This window comes from Salvelinus fontinalis, chromosome 5, assembly GCF_029448725.1.
Source record: "Salvelinus fontinalis isolate EN_2023a chromosome 5, ASM2944872v1, whole genome shotgun sequence".
Taxonomy (NCBI): domain Eukaryota; kingdom Metazoa; phylum Chordata; class Actinopteri; order Salmoniformes; family Salmonidae; genus Salvelinus; species Salvelinus fontinalis.
This window is the reverse complement of record NC_074669.1, coordinates 30,694,626-30,722,068: the sequence shown is the minus strand read 5'-3', so window position 1 is coordinate 30,722,068 and position 27,443 is coordinate 30,694,626. Positions and strand designations below refer to the sequence as shown.

Genomic DNA, 27,443 nt, shown 5'->3' with positions numbered 1-27,443 from the left:
CAATTTTTTGAGCTCTTGGCTGATTTCTTTTGATTTTCCCATGTTGTCAAGCAAAGAGGCACTGAGTTTGAAGGTAGGCCTTGAATTACATACACAGGTACACTTCCAAATGACTCAAATGATATCAATTAGCCGATCAGAAGCTTCTAAAGCCATGCAATAATTTTCTGGAATTTTCCAAACTCTTTAAAGGCACAGTCAACTTAGTGTATGTAAACTTCTGACCCATTGGAATTGTGATACAGTGAATTATAAGTGAAATAATCTGTCTGTAAACAAATGTTGGAAAAATGATTTGTGTCATGCAGAAGGTAGATGTCCTAACCGACTATAGTTTGTTAACTCTCTGGGGCAGGTGGGACGCAAACGTCCCACCGGCCAATAGCCAGGGAAAATACAGCGCGCCATATTCAAATAACATGATATAAAAATCTAACTTTCATTAAATCACACATGTAAGATACCAAATTAAAGCTACACTCGTTTTGAATCCAGCCAAAATGTCAGATTTCAAAAAGGCTTTTCGGTGAAAGCATAAGATGCTATTATCTGATGATAGCACAACAGTAAACAAACAGAGTAGCATATTTCAACACTGCAAGCACGACACAAAACGCAGAAATAAAATATAAATCATTGCCTTACCTTTGACGAAATTATTTTTTTGGCACTCCAATATGTCCCATAAACATCACAAAGGGTCCTTTTGTTCGATTAATTTCAACGATATATATCCAAAATGTCAATTTATTTGGACCGTTTCATCCAGAAAAACACAGCTTCCAACTATCGCCAAGTCACTACAAAATATATCAAAAGTTACATGTAAACTTTACCAAAACATTTCAAACAAATTTTGTAATACAACGTTAGGTATTTTTAAACGTTAATAATCGATCAATTTGAAGACGGTATGATCTGTGCCCAATACAAAAAGAAAACAAACTGACGCAACTTTTTTCGTAACGTGGCTCTCTCAAAAAATGTATTTCTTGTGACCCTCATTTACGATAGCCCTACTTCTTCAGTACACAAAGGAATAACCTCAACCAATTTCCAAGGACTGGTGACATCCAGTGGAAGCGGTAGGAACTGCAAGCAAGTCCATTAGAAATCTGGTGTCTCTAAAATAACCCATTGAAAAGACAGTGACATCAAAAAAATAAATATTCTGAATGGTTTGTCCTCAGGGTTTTGCCTGGTACATAAGTTCTGTTATTCTCACAGATGTGATTCAAACAGTTTTAGAAACTTCAGAGTGATTTCTATCCAAATCTACTAATAATATGCATATCTTATATTCTGGGGATGAGTAGCAGGCAGTTGAATTTTTGCATGCTATTGTTACCGAAAGTGAAAATGCTGCCACCTGCCCTTAAAATTTGTGGAGTGGTTGAAAAACGAGTATTAATGACTCCAACCTAAGTGTATCTAAACTTCCGACTTCAACTGTACATAAAGTCACTTAGAAATGTCCTTGTTTTTGCACATTGTGTTAGCTAACCTAAGTTTAAAATTTTAAAAGGCTAATTGATCATTAGAAAACCCTTTTGCAATTGTGTTAGCACAGTTGTCCTGATTAAAGAAGCATAAAAATGCCCTTCTTTAGACTAGTTGAGTATCTGGAGCATCAGCATTTGTGGTTTCGATTACAGGCTCAGAATGGCCACAAACAAAGAACTTTCTTCTGAAACTCGTCAGTCAGCGTTGTACGAGATCTTCAGTTTCTAGGCAATTTCTCACATGGAATAGCCTTCATTTCTCAGAACAAGAATAGGCTGACGAGTTTCAGAAGAAAGTTCTGAACGCTTAGGATATACAGTATATGTGTTCACAACTGAACAGGACAAATTTACACACAAATAAACCATATTGACACCTTTTTTTCTTGGGAACCAAAACAAAAGAAGATTTACAGCAGTAACGCCTCAGAGACGAGAGGTGCTGCTGGTTCTCACGCAACATGACGACACTACTGAGCCATGGAGAGAGTGCTGCCAAGACACACACACATGTGCGCAAGTATTCACACACGCACACACACCTCCCCCACACACACAAAAATCGACCTGCAACAAAACATGCTGGGAAATATGATGAGGCCCCACCCACGTCTTTTTCACTCAGAGAGTTACTCACACAGTCGAGTAACAATAACACTACGAGATTCAAAATATTTCTTGAATCAAATGTCCTGTTTCGTTGTGCTGAAATGTAGGTAAGGTGACTGACATTCCTAACACTAATCTGAATAAAAGGCATAGAAAGTTACATCAATGACTAAACACACTATAAAAAGGACGATGGGAAAGTAAACACTAGTGTTTAAAATCTGAACACTTAGGCTATACAGTGTAGGTGTTCTTCTGGTTGGAAACTGACTGGAAAAAGCTGACTATCATGTTTTAATCTTGCATTCTAAACGCCTGTGTTTAAGATGAGAACACCTATCGGCACATCTACATTTCTAATATTTCAGTTTTAAACACTGACATTTAGGTTATAAACGTGTCACATGTATTATGTTTTTACAGTGTACGTCACTGTCTTACAGTTACACGACTATCAGGCCTAATTAGCAACTATACTGCTGAGTTGGTGTTCACACGGGAGCTCTGAACAGTCACTTTGGTGTTTTATACATTTTTAGTAACTGCCTGAGAATAGCTCTATGATGACAAAGTGGCGAACATAAAGGGTGTGTTTATAAATTCAATCTGGAGTGCCAGTGTGTGCTCAGAGTGCGCTCTGGACGTTCCTAAATTCAGAGCTTTGTCAAGTTGTCCGTTTGTAAATTCAGAGTGTTTCGCTCTCGGAGAGTTCAGAGGGCACCCTGGACGCTCTGGCGAGGAGTAGGCTTGATCTGAGTGTTCTGACCTCACAACGGAAGTCCAGCACCCAAGCTAACTTGCTAACATTAGCTGGCTTGCTAGCTACTTCCAGACACAAATAAGAGAACAACTCACTCTGACCATTTCACTCACCCTAGCAGAGCTGGTTAGGCTGTTTTCATGTTATCCAGAGAGTTGGTGACTGTGCTGCTGGCAACAATTTAATGACGCTTTTTTACTGACGTTTACTGACACCGGCCACATTCATCAGGTTTTGAGCCTTAGTAAATTCATCAGTTATTTTGCGCTCTGGCACACTCATACAAGAGTGCTCAGAAATCAGAGTAGAGAGCCGGAGAGAATTTACGAATGCACCCAAAGTAAGATACATTCTAAACTAGAATGCGTAGAATCTCCATAGCCTAATACAGTATCTTAAATTCTGAAACTACCTTGACGTAATGAGTGATGCATCAATGTTCCATTAGCGGCCCAGTATTGATGGGTTCTGGGAAACTGAAGATAAATTAATTTGGAGCTGTGGCTGTGGTTCCATTAGTAGCCACAGAAAAGAGGCCAAGAAAAGCCCTAGCTCCTGCTCCTAAAACCCTGTGCTTAGTCTGCAGACTCTGAACTGACAATCTGGAGTTGTCACTACCTGTTTGGCATTAGGAACAGATGCTCCAGTCAGTCTGATACCTTTTTCTTTCCCCTCACAGACAATGTAAAAAGCTCCGGAGCAGACATTCCCGGCCCCAGGGGGACTTTCTGTGCTGTTAGAGCTGGATTTCCCTTTGACACTGTAAGGTGAGTCAGGTACCTCTGTCTCTACTAGGACGGTATCAGAATATGAAGTGAGATACACACGCACAGGAGCACGCACATATGCTGGAGCACGCACGCACGCACGCACGCACGCACGCACGCACGCACGCACGCACACTCTCTCTCAATTTGCCAACAACAACAATACATAACATAAGAAAAGCAAACAAACACATCATAACAGTATGCATCACTGAGCCATGTGCAACTTCCATTACAGCATATACACATACAGGAAAAGGAGTTCACAGGACAGTCAATTTGCGGGAGACAGAGTGTATTCAACAACACAACATAACATTAAGTTCAGCAGCCCTCACACAGTCCAAGTGGCTACCACAACTGTAAATCCACGTCCTACTAAAAGCTAAATGTGGTTGAGGTGATTCAAGCTAAAGTTGTGTTAGCTAAAGTTGTGTTAGCTAAAGTTGTGTTTCTGTTTTCTGTTTGACAGAGCACAGCAAGGTTCAGGACTATTATACGCAGGCCTGTTTGTATGTGTGTTTGTGTGCGTGCATGCCTGTTTGCACAACCATACCTTACCTGGGAGGTAGACAGAGAGCTAGACAGGTATTAATCTGACTGGGGAAAGTAGTGGGAGACACATTTCTCAGTCTGGCCCGAAAATTACACACAAATAAAACACCTTTTTTTTTCTTGGGAACCAAAACAAAATAAGATTTACAGCAGTAATGCCTCAGAGACGAGAGGTGCTGCTGGTTCTCACGCAACACGACGACACTACTGAGCCATGGAGAGAGTGCTGCCAAGACACACACACCTGCGCACAAGTCTAGACACACGCACTCACATCTCCCGTCCAAACACAAGCAGGTATGCACACACGCACTCACCATGTACAAAGTGTGTGAGTGCACATGTGCGTGAGTGCACATTATGCAGTGTGCATCATTTCTTCAGCAGCACTTTCTCACCAGCCTCAGAAAGAAATAAAGACAACACAGGGCCATCTGGGACACGGACTAGAGCTCACAGTTCTGCCTCAGCACCCCCGGGGCTCCACGCCTCCCAACCAGAATCCTCACACACTCCCCCAACACTCCCCACACACTCCCCTACCTACACCCTCTACACTTGCCCACTCCGAGCCCTACACCTACACACTCCCAGCACCACCAGCCAATCTCACACAACACACTTGGTTAGTAAGGAGTCCAAGCTGATTGGGAGGAAAGGAGAGAGAGAGAGAGGGGGGGGGGGGGTCTACATGAGAACTTCACAACAGGAGATGAAAAGTTCAGTTGAACTCTGGACAGGGACCTGCTGTGAGAAGGTTGCTGACTGAAGGAAGAACGGAGAGTAAAAGTGGAGAAGCATGACTATCTATGTGTATATGAAGGTCTAGATAGAAAGAGGATGCAGAGAGATAGATAGTGAAAATAGAGAGTAGAAATAAGGGGTGAAAATGGCCTAGGGAAAAAAGAGGTATGGAGAATGGAGCGGAGGGAATTGGACTCGGCTATGGCATTGTAAATATGCTCCGTTAAGGTCATGTGTAGGTTATGCCTCTAATATCACAGTATTACAAGGCGTTTTCAGGAAGAAGAGCTACTTCATCCAGTTATATAAAGGACATAACAGGGTGGAAATGGTCAATTTAACGCCGTTTCACAAGACTTACCGCTACCACAGACGGCATGTCTTGAGTCTGGCAAGAGATACTTCCCTGTCTATCTCTTTCACTTCTACAGTTAACCTATCCTAGTCTAACTGCTTGAGGGAAAGGGAAGGAGAGAGTGTTCGTCCCCAGATAGACAGTGAGATGGAGAGAGAGGGATTGGGATAGAGATAGAGAACAGAGAGCACTCCCAACGGCCCTCACTGACAGCACCGCACCCAGCACACACTACACATTTCTCCTACTCACATAGTCCGTCGAATCCTCAACGTTCCACTAATGACAGGGAGCAGACAGAAGGGAGGGAGAGAGGAGGTCAAACACAGAACAGCACAGACAGAACTAAAAAAAAGATGTGACTTTTTAAAAAAATCTGTCGTTAGGAAAAGGGCCATAGGCTATACTACAGGCACTACAATAGTGGCATTCTCAATGTGTCTGTTCAGGTAATTAGTGACTGGTAGAGAGGGAGAAGAAGCTAGATGGGGGAGGGAAAGGGTTAACATGCAGTAATGAATACAGGTAGATGGGTGGAAGGAGGGTGGGTGCTCTCCACAGCGTCACCTAGTGAGCACTGCACCATGTCCTGAGGGGGGGATCTGTTGGTGGGAGTACCATGCTGCTGCACCTACTGTGTGGGTTCATCGATCAGGGTAAGGCAATTATCAAAACACAATGTTAGTCTTCTGCTTTAGCCGAGAGAACACTGCCAACTTACCTGCGACGTCCTTCCAACCTCCTGCAAACATTTACTGTGTCTGAAAACATGTCACTATGCATCCAACCCTAAGAGAAAACGGCCTGGTTTTGAGACACAAATCAACTACCTTGTTTTTCCATTGGTATAATTGAAGCCTTTTTTATATTTCAGATGGCCAATATTAAAGAAGGTTGACATCAAAGCCAGGATGATACGATAAGAGCTAAAACAAAAAGGAAGATTGGCAATAAAAATAAAACACTGCCTCTGAGCTGAGCACGCTGCTAATTCTTAAATAGGGTATGGAAATAGAATGCATGCATTATTAGAGTCTAACTGGGTCTTCAAATGGCTGATTATAAAGAGAGAGAGAGAGAGAGAGAGAGAGAGAGAGAGAGAGAGAGTGAGAGAGAGAGGAGAGAGAGAGAGAGAGAGAGAGAGAGAGAGAGAGAGAGAGAGAGAGAGAGAGAGAGAGAGAGAGGAGAGAGAGAGAGAGAGAGAGAGAGAGAGAGAGAGAGGAGAGAGAGAGAGAGAGAGAGAGAGGAGAGAGAGAGAAGAGAGAGAGGAGAGGAGAGGAGAGATGAGAGAGGAGAGAGAAGAGAGAGAGAGGAGAGAGAGAGAGAGAGAGAGAGAGAGAGAGAGAGAGATAGATAGAGAGAGAGAGAGAGAGAGATAGAGAGAGACTTCTAAGGATGCAACTCCCATGATATTACACTTCAGATCTCGAAAATACTAGCAGAGATGGTATGAGAACTAGAGGGAGGGAGATTACAAAGACAATAGAGCGAGTTAGAGAAGGAGATTTGTTGCGTTCTTTGTCTGATCTGTGCTTCTTCTTCCTGTTTATTCCTTTCATACTCAATACTCCATCGCACAACACAACATATACTCAACCGCTCAGCTTCCTGCCTCATACATTACAGAAGACTTCCACCATGCAGCTTCCAGAGGGGGGGCTTTAAATGCGGAAGACACATTTCAGTTGAATACATTCAGTTGGACAAGTGCATGAGCGGAAGAGTCTCACTGAGAGAGAGAGAGAGAAGTAGAGAACGTAAGATCCTCTCCTGTGCTGCTGTAATGTGTCTGTCATTGAGTTGAGATTACATTTCACCTTCAGAGGTTAGAGCCCTTTTGCCTATTCAGCAGCCAGTCTGGGGATTAAATTGTTCTCCTTCGCTGTGAGGTACCTGCACCACCTATTCCCTTCATTCACACTTCCCTTTCAAATAAAGCTGGACAGAGCCCCTTAAACTCTACATTCAGGCTCCAGCCCCCTCCCAGCCCCCCAATAAGCTTGCCCTGTCCATCCCTCCCTCCCCATACTTCCCAAGCCAGACCTAGCCAGTAGAGGCTATTCATCCTCTAAGTAAAGGCAGTAATGGTTGATAGAGATTCAACTTAGTCTGTCTCTCTCGCTCACTCTCTCTCACTCGGCCTCCCTCTGCCTCTCTCTCTCTCTCTGCCTCTCTCTCTGACTCTCTCTCGCCCGCTCTAACTGAAACCCACGACACGTAGCAGGTGCCACAGCAGAATTGATTCAGAGACACTTGGGATTTTGTATTCCACTCCACGACCTTGCTGACTAAAGGAAAATAAAAGATAAAGGGGCACAGCGGCACGCTTCCTTTTCTAGCTGCTTAAAAAATTACCTTATCATAAACAAGGGCTGCAGGGAGGGTGTACTGGGCCTGCAGGGCTGGGGACAGTGAGCTGAGAATCAGCAATATAGCCTAGTCCCCTATTGGAAGTGCACGTTCTGCACTAAATCAAGGAAAGATGCATCATCATAGCACAGCAAACACTAGGCAGAATAAAAATAGTCTGAGGAACTGTCTCTCTGTTTCATGAAGTAACCGCTGTGTTCCTTTCACTAGGAAGGATTCTGTCTGGAATTGTGTGTGTTCATATCTAGCCGAAATTGTAATATCTCCCATTTATAACTTTTGATCATACACTATTTCCTTCGTAGCAGTCTCAGTTGCTTGGAAGAAAAGTTATTGAATGGGATAAGCGTATTCCAGAAACTGAAGTGACATTTTAAAAACACCTTTGGCAACATCCTCAGATAGAGCTACAGACATTCTGTGGCATTATACTGTATGTGATGTGAAAAACTTCGGTGTTGAGAGTACTCCCGAAACAGAAATGACTTAGCCGGAGGCTATTCCGTCACACAACACAAATGTTTATCTCCAGAACCCATAAAAACACTTGACAACAAAGTCAATAGCCCGAAGATGAGGGAAGGGAAAGGGTCAGGTAAAAGATTGACACATTGTCCTTACACAGTGAACCATGAGAAAAGAGAGTGCATTTCGCTTAAGTTGAGTGGAAAAGCACTTTGATAGAACATTTTGTGAGTATTGACTATAGTTTTTAAAGGAGGAGGTGGGGAGGTGAAGAGTGTAGGTGGGACTGAACTCTATATGACCCTGTAGCCTTGGAATAGCTGCCAGTCACAGCAGCCTTCTGTGTGTGAGGTCACGGCTGTGTGACGGTGGTCCCTGAGGGCCAAACTGAACACGTCAAAGTCACTTTAGCCTGTTTGACCCTGTGTGAAATTAGTTAGTGAGCGGAACTGGAAGCCCTGACCGGTAAACAGACTACCACAGAGCGTTCCAACACTAATAGACCATGTGCTTGTGAGTGGATGTCTGACTGAGGAGGTGTCCTAAATGGCACCCTATCCTTTATATAGCGCACTACTTTTGATCAGGGCATAATAGGGCTCTGGTCAAAAGTAGTGAACTATATAAGGAATAGGGTGCTATTTGGGATGCACCCTCTGACTGGGCACTGTTCATGCAGTATGTGTCACACAGTGGAGGTCAAAAGGTATTCCACTGCTTGAGCCACACACTCACTGACATCAGAAAGGTCAATTCTACTGGACTGCAGGACTCTGGACAACACTACAGCGATAATAAACTCTGCCCTGCTGCACAGTTCCATGAATAGGAAACTAGACCTTTCAATTTGCTGTTACCAGAGGTCCTCTAACTCCAAGGTCATGGGTTCAATTCCCGCAAGGATCGCATAAATTAAGTGGCATATAGTACCTTATTCCTCTTGGAGTGACTATAAGTACTGTAAACCTATACGGAGCCACTGGTCTGCCCGCGCTTTAGTAGCAGCACCCACAGTGACACAACCTCGTCTCATAGATAGTAATGCCTAGATAGTAATGCTACTGAACAATAAACTGAACAGTACTGGACCCAAAAAACAGATTGGAATTTTTTAATAATACAGTTGGCACTTACATTTTTTTTTTTCTGTTTGAAAACCAATATCTCTCAAGAATGGAAGGTTGGAGATTGGCCAAAAATTGCAAAGATCTGAAGAATCTAGATGACTTTTCTTCAGAAGGTGTTTCACAATGGCAGTTTTTATTCCAGGGGGAAAATGCCTGTTAACAGGGAGTGATTACCAATAGCGTGTACTTCTTCTGATATGCAATTAGAAACTGTTTTGCAGAAGGTGGAGGGGATAGGATCGAGAAGGCAGGTGGAAGGCTTAAGTTGTGATATCACTTTCCTGAGCACGTCTGTGTCAACCACAGGGAAAATAAATCCATAGATCCTTTGCCTGGTAGACTGGGGCACAAATCATCAAACTTCTCATCAGGTTTTGCTTGACTGATACCCAGCCTAATGTTTGTTATCTTATCTCTGAAATATGCTGCAAATGCATCACATTCAGATGTGGAGGAAAGTTCACATAGGTTTGCGGGGGTAGGATTTATCAGGACATCAATGGTCGAGAAGAGCACTCTCAAATTATTCTGATTATTAGTGATCAAATTGGGAAAATTAGCCCATCTGGCATTTCTAATTGCCAAGTTGCTCTCTCAGAATATAATAATGGACCTGCAACTTTGAAAGAAAAAGCCTCAGAGATGCTCTGTCAGGATGAATTATCTGGGCAGATGTTGCTAAAGGAGCCAATCATTCACAGACCGCAGCAACAGAGGGAAACTTTCCGAATAGCAACCCAGAGAAAAGTATTCGGGTGCAAAGGTCTCTCTCAGAATGCCAAGTTGCTCTCTCAGAATATCATAATGGAACTGCAACTTTAAAAAGAAAGCCTCAGAGATGCTCTGTCAGGATGAATTATCCGGGCAGATGTTGCTAAAGGATCCAATCATTCACAGGACGCAGGAACAGAGGGAAACTTTCAGCACAGCAACACAGAGACAAGCATTAGGGTGCAAAGGTCTACCAGAATATGTTGTACTTTTCTTTATTTCATCATTCCTCTGACACTGAATAAGAATAAACGTATGTGATAACAGCTGTAGAATAACAAACCCTTTCTATTTTATAATAGAAACAACAGTAGACTGTAGACTGTTTAGTGCCTGCTTTTACAACTTAGAACTAAAGACCTCAGCTGAAAACATCCTTTTAAGTAGCAGACACTTCTAACACAGTTAGTGTAACACCCACAGTGACACAACCTCGTCTCATTATAAAATTGCTATATCTATAGTTGACAATACAATGTTCCTGTGTGCAATGCATCTCATAATTTCCTGTGATCAAATTACTTTCTTCCTGGCACTTGACTGTGACAGCACTCACTCTCTCTCGCACTCTTTCGCTCTCTCTCGCACTCTCTCGCTCTCTCTCGCACTCTTTCGCTCTCTCGCTCTCTCGCTCTCTCACTCCCTCTCCATCTGTCCATCTCTCTTTTAATGAAGTGTGTCCCATTACCTGTCCTTTAGCAGCGTAGCGGCTACAATCCTTTTCGGAACATTTAGTTTTGTGGCGGCTGGCCGTTCAGTGAGCTTTCATACATCTCTATGGTCATGCACGGCAGTAGGCAGTATATGTATCGGTGCAGTTAGTTTCACACACAGCTGCCTGCCTGAAACATATTTAAGCATGCCTGGCAGCTCTCCTTGAACATGAAGGAAATACCTAAGGGATATATGTTACATGGTAGGAGAGAAGACTATCTAGTTGTTAGAAGCAACAGTACCACTGTTAATAAGCAGCACTATAGCTTTCAACTGAAGCGTTTGGAAAGTATCTGCTGGCTACACTTGTGTAGAAGACACTAACAACTAAAAACGTACACAACTGGGACCTTCAAGTGGTAGCTATTTGTCAAAGAGAATGTGTGTACTGCCATTTGTGAAGTTACACTACGCACTGTGAAGGCAACCAGAAAGAGAGAGAGAGCCCTTCTCTCCTCTTTTCTCTCCTCTTTTCTCTGTGCAGTAAATATATGCCAGAGTGTGGGCTTCAAGCACCAATGCTACCCTTGTTTATAGGTAATCACTCCTTACCACCCACACACAACGACACTCTCCCTCCCTCTCTTTTTCTCTCCTATCTTTCTCTCTCTCCTTTCTCGTCTGCCCTATTTCCCTTCCTCTTTCTCTCAATGTTTTTCCTCCACTCTCTCTTCGACTATCTCTCCCTTTCTCCCTCCTCTCTCTCTCTCTCTCTCTCTCTCTCTCTCTCTCTCTCCATCTCCTTCTCCCCCTGCCTCTCTCAGTGACCAGTCTCTGCTGAAGCATCCGTTTTTTCCCCGAGCTCCAGGAGACACAGATTAGCGTTTGATAGATTAGGACCGTCTTATCTGATCAGACAAGCCTTCCCGCTTCACAGCCATCAAGCCTTCCGCTCCAGGTGTCCAAAAATAAGCCTGACTTCAAACCTCAAAACAACCAGCGTGTAGAAAAACAACACTCTGTTTGTTCACGAGCAGAGAGAAAGAGAGAGCGAGAGAGAGCGAGAGAGAGCGAGAGCGCGAGAGCGCGAGAGAGAGCGCGAGAGAGCGAGAGAGAGAGCGAGAGAGAGAGAGTGAGAGAGAGAGAGAGAGCGCGAGAGAGAGCGAGAGAGAGCGCGAGAGAGAGCGAGAGAGAGCGCGAGAGAGAGAGAGAGAGAGAGAGAGAGTCAGGTATAAACAAAAATGGTATAAGCGTCGTAAAGCACAGGGCAGGGAGTTGGCAGGCAATTAAGCCTTTATGTTCCCCAGTGTCTCTAACCCCCACGGCCAATAATTTGATATGGTGGAATTTACTCTGTCATTAAGGGTTTTGTCATAAGCGTGACGAAGAGAGCAGTAGTCCAAGCCTGATTGCTGTTCTATAGAGACCATCCACAGCCACAGTAAAACGGCGAAGGGATTTTGAAAGCTTCCTTCAACTCAAAAACAACACACTACTAGGCTAACACTAGAAACAAAGGGTTACAAAAGGGTTCTTCGGCTGTCCCCATGGGAGATCCCTTTTTGGTTCCAGGTAGAACCCTTTTCGGTTTCAGAACCAAAAAGGTTTCTTCAAAGAGTTATCCTATAGGGACAGCCTGAAGAACCCTTTTAGGTTCAAGACAGTGAGAGTGTAGAGTGATGACAGCTTATAGTCAAGCTAATGTGTTCATTTCACTAAAATGCTGTTCTCTCTCTATGCCCTTGGTTGGTAGGTCTATAGTGATCACAGCTTCTAGTCTTGCTAATATGTTTCTCTGCAATGAGCTTCTCTCTGTCCTCGGGTGTGTAACACTGTGAAAGCAACCGAGGGGAATGTTTATGGCCTCTTTCGAACAGATCTAGTCCCCAGACTTCATCAGTAGCAGTGGCCAGAGAGCCTGTTTTTCATGGAGCTGACAAGGACGCAGGCACCATAAATATCCACAGCCAGCCGCCATGGTATGAGGAGCTCTCCACTGGCATAAAGATCTGAGCCTGGCAAAACAGCCCACTTAAAGTGATTCAGCACCGCACCAGGGACGGAATCAATCCATCACAGAAAATCGTGTGATGTGTATACGACAGACCGAGAGAGATCCAACAACACAGAGTGAGTGAGTGAGTGAGTGAGTGAGTGAGTGAGTGAGTGAGCGAGCGAGATTTACTTCATGATTTGGATTTACTTCATGATTCCATGTGTTATTTCATAGTTTTGATGTCTTCATATAAAAATATTTTTTTAAAGTCTGGAATGATTAGGTGTATCCAAACTTTTGACTGATACTGTACACACATTTAAAACATTTTGCGTGTTGTGTGTGTGCGTGCGTGTGCCTCTATCGGTAACACATGACATACACACAAAAAATAGGTCCCATGGGGGCGAGGCGTTGTGCCGTGAGGTGTTGCTTTATTTGTTGTTTGAAACCAGGTTCGCTGTTCACTTGAACTATATGAGATGGAAAGGAGTTCCATGCAAACGCGGGTCTGTAAACTACTACGCTTCCTTACATTTGTTCTGAACCTGGGGACCGTGAAAAGACCCCTGGTGACATGTCTGCTGGGGTAAGTGTGCGTGTAGTGCTGTGTATAAGTTGACTATGCAAATAATTAGGAATTTCCTTCACATGAATGTTTCTTATAAAAACAAGAAATGATGCAGTTGTAACAAGAGCGCTGAGAGTCGGTAAGCAAGTTCAGGGAGTGAAACAATGACGGCTGGGGAAGGAACCAAAGGGAGTGACATAAATAGGGAAGGTAATCAGGGAGGTGATGGAGTCCAGGTGAGTGTTATAATGCGCTGATGCGAGTAACGATGGTGACAGGTGTGCGTCATAACGAGCAGCCTGGTGACATAGAGTCCGGAGAGGGAGCACACGTGACAGCAGTAAGTCTTTCCTTATCTCTTAGCCCTCGAGAGACTGGCATGCATTGTATTGATATTAGCCCTTTGAATTACAATGAAGCGCAAAACCTGCCTCTCAGTTCTTGGCCAGCTGAAGCTTAACTAAGTCCTTCTTTGCAGCACTTGGCCATATGACTGGACAATAATCAAGATATGATAAAACTAGAGCATGCAGGACTTTCTTTGTAGAGTGTGGTGTCCCCCACAAAAAATATGAGCCTTCAAGCCCTTTTAGGGCAACTGGCCGTGATCGGGAGTCCCATAGGGCGGCACACAATTGGCCTAGCGTCGTCCGGGTTTGGGCAGGGTTTGGACGGGGTAGGCCGTCATTGTAAATAAGAATTAGTTCTTTACTGGCTTACCTAGTTAAATATAGGTTAAATAAAAAATAAAAGACAGTTTCCTGAAAAGCACATTCACTCACAGGGTGAGATATATGCGTGCGTATGTGTGTGTGTTTGTGTTTGTGTTCATATCCGTGTGTGCTTGCGTACATGCTTGTGTGCGTGCACGCATGTGTAAGTGCTCATGAGTGTGTGTGCATGTGTGTGTATATATGTGTGTGTATGTATATATGTGTATGTGTGTGTGTGTGCGTCATTGCCTGTATCTGGGTGTCACAGATGTGTAAGGGGGATGCAGAAGCATAGCTGCTCCTTGCCCAGATAAGACAGGAATGTACCTCATGAAGGAAATCAGAGGTGAGACTTATCTCTGGGAGAGAGAAAAAAAACACAATGTGAAATGACATGAACGATTGGCCCTCACACTGTATGTCTACTTGACCTTTCAGCTTGGCCAAGAAGTGGTGCGGTGTGTGTGTGTGTGTGTGTGTGTGTGTGTGTGTGTGTGTGTGTGTGTGTGTGTGTGTGTGTGTGTGTGTGTGTGTGTGTGTGTGTGTGTGTGTGTGTGTGTGGCGAAGGAGTGGTGCATCGCAGAGACGAGATGCAGCAGCCATCAAGGAACAGGGATTTAAGAAGTAGTCTTTGGGTGGCTGTCTGATAGCAAGGTCACGGCAAAATGGTTGGTCACGGCAAAATGGTTGGTCACGGCAAAATGGTTGGTCACGGCAAAAACAGTCGGTTGGTGGAACCAGCCTGATCTCCCTAAAGCTCCCAGTTTTGTTTTACTGTGAAGTAAAAGGAATCGTCAGGTCAACATGCTAGGGATGCGAGAATTGATCAATTCTAATTAAGACATGTGTAAGGGTCAAAGGACTCTGGTCAAACGTAGTGCACCATGTAGGGAATTGGGTGACATTTTGGTCCAGCTTTACAGCTTTATGGAAAAATACATGCTAAGGTGTAAGGTTCAGAGACAAAATACATTCACGGCACGTCAATAGAAATATCAGTGATGTGGATAATAACTCTGCCTGAACAAGCCGCTGTGACTCAGCATCAGAATCAGACATGGCAGTGATTTGTGAATTGTCTCATTGTACGTCTCATCACACCTCTATACCTACCATGTCAGCTAGGCTTGTCTGCAGTTATCTGAGGAGAATGGCATAGGGTGCTAGCACTGATGAGCTGGGAACTGGAGGAGGGCTTGACACTGTGTGCTTGACACCGTGTGCTTCAGAGAGAAGGAAGGCATGCTCTCACAAGCTCCTAATATGACTAGAGATCCTCTTATAAGCATTCCTAATACAATGAGAGAGAGAGAGAGAGAGAGAGAGAGAGAGAGAGAGAGAGAGAGAGAGAGAGAGAGAGAGAGAGAGAGAGAGAGAGAGAGAGAGAGAGAGAGAGAGAGAGAGAGAGAGAGAGAGAGAGAGAGAGAGAGAGAGAGAGAGAGAGAGAGAGAGAGAGAGAGAGAGAGAGAGAGAGAGAGAGGTGTGTGTGTCTGTGTGTGTGAGCAACCCTAATCAGGATTAAATCTATGCTTTTTCATATTCCTCATTTACGAGTAATACTAAACCCAGCAACAATATGAAATACAATAATTTTCCTAGAATAACAAGGCAGTGGGTTGACATTCATATCTACATAGAAAATCACCCAATGCATTTTCATCATCAGCATAGCTAGAGAACAGAGTTATTTTGTTATTTCCATTCCTCATTCCACTGAAGAGGAAATGGAAAAGGGGGATTTGTTCACTGTGTTTTTTAAAGGCAAATACACAGGAAATCCACAGGTCCTTTTCAATCACGTTAAGAGGACTGAATAATGAATTAATCCTAGTGATTACCTGACCACCATTCTCTGCCACTGACAGAGAGTAACGATCATTCCTCACTGAACTAAATCTCCCCCAGTTCTCCATTATGAGTGACTAAGAACTGTGTGAGGTGAATGGAAGGGCTGTTTGAGAGTTTGCTTGAGCCTTCCTGGAGTGCCAAATGGCCGGGCAAGCTTAGCACATCTTACGTATTCATTGTTTTGCAGTTCAAGTTTTAGAAATATTTCAAATACCATTCGAAACCCAGGTCTGACTGGGACACTGTGGCAGTGGCACAGTACCTGTGCCTCGGGTAGGGAGACGTCCATGATATTGGGCTGGCCTCGTGGCGCTCCGTTCTCCAGTCGTGAGAAGACCACCTGGTACCCCCTGATCTGCCCGTGCTGTTTCACCTGGAGGGGGGGCTTCCACATCACCCTCAGGGCTGTAGAGTTCAGGGCATCAGCCTCCACCTTCCTGGGAGGGGCTCCGGGCACTGGGGGAAAAGGATAAAAGGTAACAGAGGTTACAAGTTAAGCTTCAACTCTGACTGAGGGTTACAGCTAGGCTTAAACCTGTGTCCAAATGGCACCGTATTTCAGATGTACCCAGAGAATAATTTAAGATGACCAACCAAGCCTGTTTCAAACACTGTACTCCGTAGCTAGCTAGATCTCTATCGGAATGGCATCAAAGCTTCATCAAAGAAACAGACCTATTGAGAAACATTGAAAGGTCTGTGGAGGTTCAAAGGTAATATGAAGGTAGCATAGATCCCTTTGAAGGTTAGATAAATCAAAGCGTCTCGTGGTTTCTTGGGGGGGGGGGGGGGGGGGGGGGGGGGGGGGGGGCATCAGCGGCTGGGTTGAGTGGCCAGACTTAATGTTTCATGGCGGAGGAAGAGCAGAGCTGCTATTTAAACAGCCTTATTATGAGCAGGATGCATGATCAGCTACCAGGGGAGGTTTTAAATTAATACAACTATGACTTCAATAGAAATGAGCGGAGATAGATTGGCTTGATAATGATAGTCACATAGGAAGCAGCGGAGAGTGAGGAGGGAAGGACAGGAAGTGGTAAAGGAAAAGGCCTGTATTAAGAGATTAATACATAGATATAAGCAGACTGTTAGGGTAGTACTCTACCCGACGCAACACTACATATCCTAACGGAAAGGAAAAGCTCAGTATCTGCCAGTCAGCACTATGCACAGCAGCTCTGCTAATTGGAACCATTTAACCTCATAATACATCTGCAAGCTTCCAGAATCCTGCAGAATCCTGCCGCCTCGGTCGACCTTCAGAAGAACAAAAGTCAATATGGCTCTTGTATTAACAGATAAATACAAAGCCCAAGTCTACATCCCAAATGGCACCCTATTCCCTATACAGTGCACTAACTTGTCAAAAGTAGTGCACTATGTAGGCAACCGGGTCCCATTTAGAACACACACCATGCCTGTGTAAAATGGAAGAGGAACAGATGTAGAGAACCCCAGCACGTACACACAGACATACTCATGATGCTGTTGAAGTCTTTGAAGTTCGGTCTTCACGGATTTCAAACCAGAGTACTGCTGGGTGTAAATTGTTCATCCTGTCTTCAGACTTGTCCAAAGGGTGCGTACACTGAAAAAAAATGCCGAGTTGTCTGGATGACCCAACTGCTGGGTTGCAGGCATTGGGTCACTTATCAAATCAAAATCAAATCAAATGTTATTTGTCACATGCGCTGAATACAACAGGTGTAGGACCTTACAGTGAAATGCTTACCTACAAGCCCTTAACCAACAATGCAGCTTTAAGAAAATACCTAAAAAAAGTATGAGATAAGAATAACAAATAATTACTTAAAGAGCAGCAGTAAATAACAATAGCGGGGCTATATACAGGGGGTACCGGTACAGAGTCAATGTGCAGGGGCACCGGTGTCGGGGTAATTGAGGTAATATGTTCATGTATATAGACTTATTAAAGTGACTATGCATAGATAATAACAGAGAGTAGTAGCAGCGTAGAAGGGGGATGGGGGGGGCAATGCAAATAGTCTGGGTAGCCATTTGATTAGATGTTCAGGAGTCTTATGGCTTGGGGGTAGAAGCTGTTTAGAAGATTCTTCGACCTAGACTTGGCGATCCGGTACCGCTTGCCGTGCGGTAGCAGAGAGAACAGTCTATGACTAGGGTGGATGGAGTCTTTGACAATTTTTAGAGCCTTCCTCTGACACCGCCTGGTATAGAGGTCCTGGATGGCAGGAAGCTTGGCCCCGGTGATGTACTGGGCCGTACGCACTACCCTCTATAGTGCCTTGCGGTCGGAGGCCGAGGAGTTGCCATACCAAGCCGTGATGCAACCCGTTAAGATGCTCTCGATGGTGCAGTTGTAAAACCTTTTGAGGATCTGAAGACCCATGCCAAGTCTTTTCAGTCTCTTGAGGGGGAATAGGTTTTAGTTGGGTTGTTTTCTTTAAAAAGAGCAAGGTTGGGAAGTTGATGCTGGGTTATTGAGATATGACCCAGCTGGTCTGATGAGAAAACTGGAGGCGTGGCTTAGTAGGGGTGGGGCTTTCAGATAGTTATTTTTGGATACCCGTGACAGTAAATGTAATTCCGATTGATCTGGTCTGCTATGTTGTGATCACATATTGTGGTTGAACACTCAATTTTTTTGTAGCTTTGAGAAAGCGTACTAGTTTCTTAGGAGCCTTTGGAAAACTCAATGTTGTGATGATTACCACTTTGTTATAGTATGCAAATAACAATATTATTAATATTATATTTGATATTTAAAGTGCAAAAATGTTAAAGAAAATGTTTTATTTGCAGTGAACGAACTTAATTGATAAAGATTAATTACATTTACTCTCATAGGTGGCCAAAAATAACTATCTGAAAGCCACACCCCCAATTAGCCACACCTCCTGAAAACAACCTAAGGATTACATAAAAAAAAGACCCAGCTGCTGGTTCGATCCAGCATGAAAATGAGTAAAACCCAACTGATGGTTAAATTAACTCATGTTTGGGTAATCCCAATATCCCAACATGTTGGTTTATTCATGCTACCCAACTGGCTGGGTCAAAATAACCCAGCGTGTGTTCTGTCAAATATTTACCCAGCGCTGGGTTTCCTAATAACCCAAATTGGGTTATTTTTTACCTATCATTCTTTTTAGAGTGTAACAATAAACCCTATTGTTTTCAAACAACATACTGTCATCTCAGTGTTGGGGCTGCACTGGGATGTTGGACTCAAACTGAGGGCAGCAGTAATAGTTTGTCTCCATCTCTCTCCATCTATTGCTCCCTCTCTCTGCCACCCAGCTCTCTTTCTTTCTCAATCCTTCCCTGGCTGTCTGCTACTCATCAGAGAGACAGAGAGCTCCCACTCACTCCCATGGAGTCTCCATGGAAACCCGAGGTGCAGAGACAGAGTAGGTTCATGCCGTGTTCTCTTGTTTCTAGAATGTCCCCTCTACTCAGGTTCACATGAATGAAGTTGCTAATGCACTTTTTCCCAGAATCCCACTGCGTGAATGCAATCAAGCGCACATCATGTGCTTGTCAGCCCAGGGCAGCGGGAAAGTGATTCAGCCAGTAATTCGATAAAGATCTGGGACAGATTGGGAATGTATAGGCAAAGTCAGTTAGGGGGTCACTCATCCCAGTGTGGCAGAGGAGATAGAGAGGAGAAGAGAGACGGATCTGACAGTGGCCATGCTGTCAGTAAGTTTTCAGAACCCTTGACTTTTTCCAAATTTTGTTGTGTTCCAGCTTCACCTGGAATGGTTTTTCAACAGTCTTGAAGGAGTTCCCACATATGCTGAGCACTTGTTTTCCTTCACTCTGCGGTCCGACTCATCCCAAACCATCTCAATTGTGTTGAAGTCGGGTGATTCTGGAGGCCAGGTCATCTGATGCAGAACTCCATCACTCTCCTTCTTGGTCAAATAGCCCTTACACAGCCTGGAGGTGTGTTGGGTCATTGTCCTGTTGAAAAAAAAATGATAGTCCCACTAAACACAAATCAGATGGGATGGCGTTTCGCTTTAGAATGCTGTGGTAGCCATGCTGGTTAAGTGTGCCTCGACTTCTAAATAAATCACAGTGTCACCAGCAAAGCACCCCCACACCATCACACCACCTCCTCCATGCTTCACAGTGGGAACCACACATGTGGAGATCATCCCTTCACCTACTCTGCCTCTCAAAAAGAAATGGCGGTTTGAACCCAAAATCGCAAATTTAGACTCATCAGACCAAAGAACAGATTTCCACCAGTCTAATGTCCATTGCTCGTGTTTCGTGGCCCAAGCAAGTCTCTTCTTATTGTTGTCCTTTAGTACTGGTTTCTTTGCAACAATTTGACAATGAATGCCTGATTCACGTAATCTCCTTCGAACAACTGATGTTGAGGTGTGTCTGTTACTTGAAATCTGTGAAGCATTTATTTGGGCTGCAATTCCTGAGGCTGGTAACTCGAATGACCGTATCCTCTGCAACAGAAGTAACTCTGGTTCTTCCTGTCTTGTGGCGGTCCTCATGAGAGCCAGTTTCATCATAACGCTTGATGGTTTTTGCGACTGCACTTGAAGAAACTTTCGAAGTTCTTGATATTTTCCTTATTGACTGATCTTCATGTCTTAAAGTAATGATGCATTGTCATTTCTCTTTGCTTATTTGAGCTTTTCTTGACATAATATGGACTTGGTCTTTTACCAAAGAGGGCTATCTTCTGTATACCACCCCTGCCTTGTCACAACACAACTGATTGGCTCAATCGCATTAAGAAGGAAATAATTTACACAAATTAACTTTTAACAAGGCACACCTGTTAATTAAAATGCATCCCAGGTGACTACCCCATGAAGCTGGTTCAGAGAATGCCAAGAGTGTGCAAAGCTGTCATCAAGGCAAAGGGTGGCTACTTTGAAGAATCTAAAATCTAAAATATAGCTGTTTGAAGCTGGTGTACAAAACCAAAAGTAAAAGACACAAACATGAAACTTAAGAACAGGAAGAATAGAAATAGAGTACATAGAACAGATCTAATGCTTCTTAGACTTGCTTTTAATGTCAAGATAAATCTATAACTGACATTTCTACAGTATGTGAACTTGGTTGGGTCTCCCAGAAAGTATTCAACCCCTTTCTTAAAGCAAGCCTAAATAAGTTCTGGAGTAAAAATGTATCACATAATAAGTTGCATTGACTCATTCTGTGTGCAATAATAGTGATTAACATGATTTTTGAATGACTACTTCATCTCTGTACCCCAGTGAATTTCAAACACAGATTCAACCACAAAGACCAGGGAGGTTTTCCAATGCCTCACAAAGAAGGGCACCTATTAGTAGATGGGTTAAAAATAAATAAAAAGCAGACAATGAATATCCCTTTGAACATGGTGAAGTTTTTAATTACACTTTGGATCGTGTATCAAAGTTCCTGAGGCTGTCACTACAAAGATACAGGCATTCTTCCTAACTCAGTTGGCGGAGAGGAAGGAAACCGCTCAAGGATTTCACCATGAGGCCAATGACTTTAAAACAGTTACAGAGTTTAATGGCTGTGATGGGAGAAAACGGAGGATGGATCAACAACATTGTAGTTACTCCGCAATACTAACCTACTTGAAAGAGTGAAAAGAAGTTAGGCTGTACAGAATAAAATGTTCCCAAAACATGCTTTCTGTTTTCAACAAGGCACTAAATTATTACTGCAAGAAATGTGGCAAATGAATTAACATTTTGACCTGAATACAAAGCATTATGTTTGTGGCAAATCCAACACAACAGATTACTGAGTACCACTCTCCATATTTTCAAGCGTAGTGGTGGCTGCCTCATGTTATGGATATGCTTGTACAGTAATTGTTAAAGACTGGGGAGTTTTTCAGGATAAAAAATAATGAATCTAAAAACAGGCAAAATCCTAAATGAATACCTGGTTCAGTCTGCTTTTTACCTGACACTGTGAAATGCATTCTCCTTTCAGCTGGACAATAACCTAAAACACAAGGCATATTCTACACTGGAGTCATACTAAGAAGACAGTTGATGTTCCTCAGTGGCCGAGTTACATGTTTCACTTAAATGGTCGTCTAGCAATGATCAACCACCAATTTGACAGAGTGTGGAGAATTTTGAAAATAATAAATGGGCAAATTGTAACGGTTTTCTTCCGTTGATGAAGGAGAGGACCAAAATGCAGCGCGGCTAGTGTTCAACATGTTTAATAAACAAAGAGACGATAACGTGAACACTATACAAAATACAAAATAACAAACGTGAAAACCGAGACAGTCCTATCTGGTGCAGAACACAAAGACAGAAGACAACCACCCACAATCCCCAACACAAAACAAGCCACCTATATATGATTCTCAATCAGGGACAACGACTGACAGCTGCCTCTGATTGAGAACCATATTAGGCTGAACACAGAAACAGACAAACTAGACACACAACATAGAATTCCAATCCAGCTCACGTCCTGACCAACACTAAAACAAGCAACACACATAAGAACTATGGTCAGGACATGACAGTACCCCCCTCCTGAGGTGCGGACTCCGAACGCACCCCTAAACCTCAAGGGGAGGGTCTGGGTGGGCATCTGTTCGCGGTGACGGCTCCGGCGCAGGACGAGGACACCACTCCACCATTGTCTTTGACCCCCTCCTTAGCGTCCTTTAAGTGGCGACCCTCGCCCCCGACCCTGGTCTAGGAACCTTCACAAACGTCCCCCCTAGATAGAGGAGACAGCTCAGGACAGAGAGGTAGCTCAGGACAGAGAGGTAGCTCTGGACAGAGAGGCAGCTCTGTACTGAAGGGCAGCTCCGGACAGAGGGGCAGCTCCGGACTGAGGGGCAGCTCCTGACTGGAGGGAAGCTCATGACTGGAAGGCAGCTCATGACTGGAAGGCAGCTCATGACTGGAAGGCAGCTCATGACTGGAGGGCAGCTCATGACTGGAGGGCAGCTCATGACTGGAGGGCAGCTCATGACTGGAGGGCAGCTCATGACTGGAGGGCAGCTCATGACTGGAGGACAGCTCATGACTGGAGGGCAGCTCTGGCAGCTCCTGACTGGCTGGCGGCTCTGGCGGCTCCTGACTGGCTGGCGGATCTGGCGGCTTCTGACTGGCCGGCGGCTCTGGCGGCTCCTGACTGGCCGGCGGCTCTGGCGGCTCCTGACTGACGGACGGCTCTAGCGGCTCCTGACAGACGGTTGGCTCTAATGGCTCGGGACAGACGGGCGGCTCTGACGGCTCGGGACAGATGGGCGGCTCTGAAGGCTCGGGACAGACGGGCGGCTCAGATGGCGCTGGGCAGACGGACGGCTCAGATGGCGCTGGGCAGACGGACGGCTCAGACGACGCTGGGCAGACGGATGGCTCAGACGACGCTGGACAGGCAGGCAGCTCAGACGGCGCTGGGCAGACGGATGGCTCAGACGGCGCTGGGCAGGCAGGCAGCTCAGACGGCGCTGGGCAGGCAAGCAGTGCAGGCGGCGTTGAGCAGACGAGCAGTGCATGCGGCGTTGGGCAGACGGCCGACTCTGACCTGCTGAGGCGCATAGTAGGCCTGGTGCGTGGTGCCAGAACTGGTGGTACTGGGCTGGAGACACGCACCTCAAAGCTAGTGCGGGGAGCAGGAACAGGGCACACTGGACTCTCGAGGCGCACAGTAGGCCTGGTGCGTGGTACCGGCACTGGTGGTACCGGGCTGAGGGCACGCACCTCAGGGCGAGTGCGGGGAGAAGGAACAGTGCGTACAGGGCTCTGGAGACGCACAGGAGGCTTGGTGCGTGGTGCCGGAACTGGTGGTACCGGGCTGGAGACACGCACCATAGGGCTAGTGCGTGGAGGAGGAACAGGGCTCTGGAGACGCACAGGAGGCTTGGTGTGTGGTGCCGGAACTGGTGGTACTGGGCTGGAGACACGCACCATAAGGCTAGTGCGTGGTGGAGGAACAGGGCTCTGGAGACGCACTGGAAGCCTGGTGCGTGGTGTTGGCACTGGTGGTACTGGGCTGGGGCGGGGAGGTGGCGCCGGATATACTGGACAGTGCCGGCGTACTGGCTCCCTTGAGCACCGAGCCTGCCCAACCTTACCTGGTTGTATGCTCCCCGTAGCCCGACCAGTGCGGGGAGGTGGAATAACCCACACTGGGCTGTGTTGGCGAACCTGGGACACCATGCGTAAGGCTGGTGCCATGTATGCCGGCCCGAGGAGACGCACTGGAGACCAGACGCGTTGAGCCGGCTTCATGGCACCTGGCTCAATGCCCAATCTAGCCCTACCGGTGCGGGGAGGTGGAATAACCCGCACCGGGCTATGCACAAGTACAGGAGACACCATGCGTTCTTCCGCATGACACGGTGTCTGCCCGTACTCCCGCTCTCCACGGTAATCACACACCTCAGGGCGAGTACCGTGTATACTACGCCAAACCAACATCTCTCTCTCTCTTCGCTCTCCTCCAATATCACCAACAACTCATCAAATGTCTCATAATCTCCCATCCTTTCACTTTCCTCCAATCTGTCCAATAACTCCTCCACATCCTCCGATTCGTACCTCAATTTAGCCAACTGCTCCTTATGGTAAGCACGGGGAACTGGCTCAAGTCTCCCACTTGACCCAGCCACACTCCCCGTGTGCCCCCCAAGAATTATTTTGGGGAGCCTCTCGGCTTCCAGCCACTCTGCCTTGCCAGCTCCTGCTGCTGCTGCTGCTGCCGCTGCTTCCCGTAGCCACGCTGCTTGGTCCGAGTTTGGTGGGTGGTTCTGTAACGTGTTTCTTCCGTTGATGAAGGAGAGTACCAAAATGCAGCGCGGCTAGTGTTCAACATGTTTAATAAACAAAGAGACGATAACGTGAACACTATACAAAATACAAAATAACAAACGAGACAGTCCTATCTGGTGCAGAACACAAAGACAGAAGACAACCACCCACAATCCCCAACACAAAACAAGCCACCTATATATGATTCTCAATCAGGGACAACGATTGACAGCTGCCTCTGATTGAGAACCATATTAGGCTGAACACAAAAACAGACAAACTAGACACACAACATAGAATTCCCACCCAGCTCACGTCCTGACCAACACTTAGACAAGCAACACACATAAGAACTATGGTCAGGACGTGACACAAATGTTGCACAATCCAGGTGTGGGAAGCTGTTAGAGATTTACCCAGAAAGACTCACAGCTGTAATCGCTGACAAAAGTAATGTATTGTATCTAACATGTATTGACTCAGGGAGTTGAATACTTATATAATCAATATATATTAGTGACATCACAGAGTATTTTGTGTAGATCATTGACAAAAAATGACAATTACTGTAAATCCATTTTAATCCCACTTTGTAACAAAACAAAATGTAGGATAAGTCAAGGGGTGCGAATACTTTCTGAAGTCACTGTAGGTAAAGCAGACTACTGCAGGTCCCGGTCCATCTGACATGACAGAAATCCCAGCACACTGCTTGACATATATCCCTCACCATCAAGAACAGCCAGACAATTGCTGCTAGATCTCAATAACTATAGGCTGTGAGATTGGCTTCATTTTATTAAAACAAATAAATTGTGAGTCAGAGGCCCAGCCATCAAGGCCCAGTGCACCCTGACCACAGAACAAATTAGACTTCACTGTGAATGGACAGGGTGCCAGGCAGGCAACTCTGTGGGTTCTGCTGTACTGTTGGGGTGGGAGGATTATTGGTGAGAGAGACAGAGAGAGAGAGGATGTAGAGAGATGAAAGAAAGACAAAGAAGAGAGATCGGACAGGGAGGGATAGAACAGAGGATGCCACTGCACTGAGAAATGGACAGATGCTGGTACAATCCAGGGAGAGACGAGAGCTCAAAGTCAAACGGGCGCAGAGAGACGGAAAGAGATGAAAAGAGTGTGAGATTAGAATGCAGTGGGTGTGCAGAGGAAAAAATGTAGCAGAGAGAGAGGGGGCATGGGAGAAAGAGAGGGGGAGAGAGAGACAGAGAGAGAGAGAGGTTGGAAGAGATATTAAGAGAAGGAGAGAGAGGGAGGGAGAGAGAGAGCGGAGATGGAGCGAGAGGTGGAGATAGAGGGAGGGAGAGAGAGCGGAGATGGAGCGAGAGGTGGAGATAGAGGGAGGGAGAGAGAGCGGAGATGGAGCGAGAGGTGGAGATAGAGGGAGGGAGAGAGAGCGGAGATGGAGCGAGAGGTGGAGATAGAGGGAGGGAGAGAGCGAGAGAGATTAAGAGAGGGAGGGAAGGAGGGGGGGTGATGGAGCGAGATGTGGAGAGAGAGATGGAGATGGAGAGAGAGGTGACACAGTGAAGGTTAGTGGATGTGAGTGAGTGGGAGAGGAACAGTATGCCGAACTAAAACGATGCTTCTGCTCGTCTCTTGTGAAGGCATTATTGGCTGTTTCTAGTCTTTAAAGCCCTGCTGCCACTGTGAAGACAAAGAAAAACAAAGAGAGGGGAAGAGATGGATAAAATCAGAGCGAGAGAGAGAGAGGGGGAGGGAGAGATGGCGGTAATGCGATAAAGAGACCCTGCTATAGCCATTACACCAGTCCCTGTAGCAATCTGACCTGAAACAGGACCGTAAAAGACCTGTCTTTACCAGAATGCAGAAACATGGGAACAACGAAGAGAAAGGAAAGCAGCTGCTTTACACCGTAGAGAGAGTAGATGAGTAGCCATTACAATTCTCTCTGCCCTAGCCACCACCCACACATCAATCCCCCCCCCCCACACACACACACACACACACACACAATGGAAAGCCTAACATAATTAAAAGGCAAGGAGAAAAGCGAGAGGCAGGAAAGATGACATGGGGGAAGAGAGGGAGGCAGGAAGATGTCAAGGGCACATGCTGTCTTCATTTGTTAGCTGTGGTCACCACAGACAGACAGGCGGCTGGAGAAAGATGCAGAAAAACCCTGTTTTATCAGATGGAGAAAAAAAGGAGGAACGGCTCCAGTCCCCACACTGTGCTGACGGACGGACAGCTGGAGAAAGAAGAAACACAGTGAAGCGAAGAGAAAGTACCCTCAACACTGCACTGTCAAATCCGCTGATACTTTCTCCATTGGTTCAGGATACGAGCCTATTGTATTCCTGGTTACGATGGAGCCCCTTGTAAGAATGTTGTGTAATGGCATCTTAGACTTCGTGGACACAGATGCTGGACTGTGCTGCTGTGATGCGAGGAGGTATGCTCTGTGTGCGTCCAAAATGGCACCCAATTCCCTATATAGTGCACTACTTTTGACACGAGACCCATAGGGAATAGGCTGCAATTTCCGGATGTGCCCTCTGTCAGTAATAAACACACAGAGTGTGCTCGCTGGGTGAAGCAAAGCTGACCATCCTTGTGGGCTAGCCTCCGACAGCCCATTTATCCACTCACCACAGCAATTCAAACTAAAGCTTTATCTATGTGAGGAGATGGAGCCTGTCAGATCCCCACTCAGACTCAGGCTCATCACCAGACAACACAGACCGCCTAGCCAGCTACCAGGTTAGAGGAATGACAGCATGCTCAAAGACAGGAAGAAGAGAGTGGCCAAAGAAAAGCAGACAGGTCGTTATAAAGAGTAGAGCAGCGGTAGTAGAAGAGTCCCAGCGCTGGGTTAGTGTCAGTAGTGTGCCCAGAGAAAGAGGG

The 27,443-nt window shown here is 45.5% G+C and overlaps 1 protein-coding gene across 12 annotated transcripts in view; it reads right to left on the bottom strand.

Annotated features, from left to right (window-relative positions):
- Nucleotides 1-27,443, bottom strand: part of ptprfa (protein tyrosine phosphatase receptor type Fa) — a gene marked incomplete in the record, with an annotated part of 430,527 nt that overhangs the window by 77,209 nt on the left and 325,875 nt on the right. For 10 of the 12 annotated variants that reach the window (XM_055923142.1, XM_055923138.1, XM_055923140.1 and 7 more), the window contains 2 exon segments: nucleotides 5,545-5,571; nucleotides 16,070-16,263. In XM_055923142.1, coding sequence (XP_055779117.1) covers nucleotides 5,545-5,571; nucleotides 16,070-16,263 — 221 coding nt within the window. 12 annotated transcript variants of the gene reach the window in all.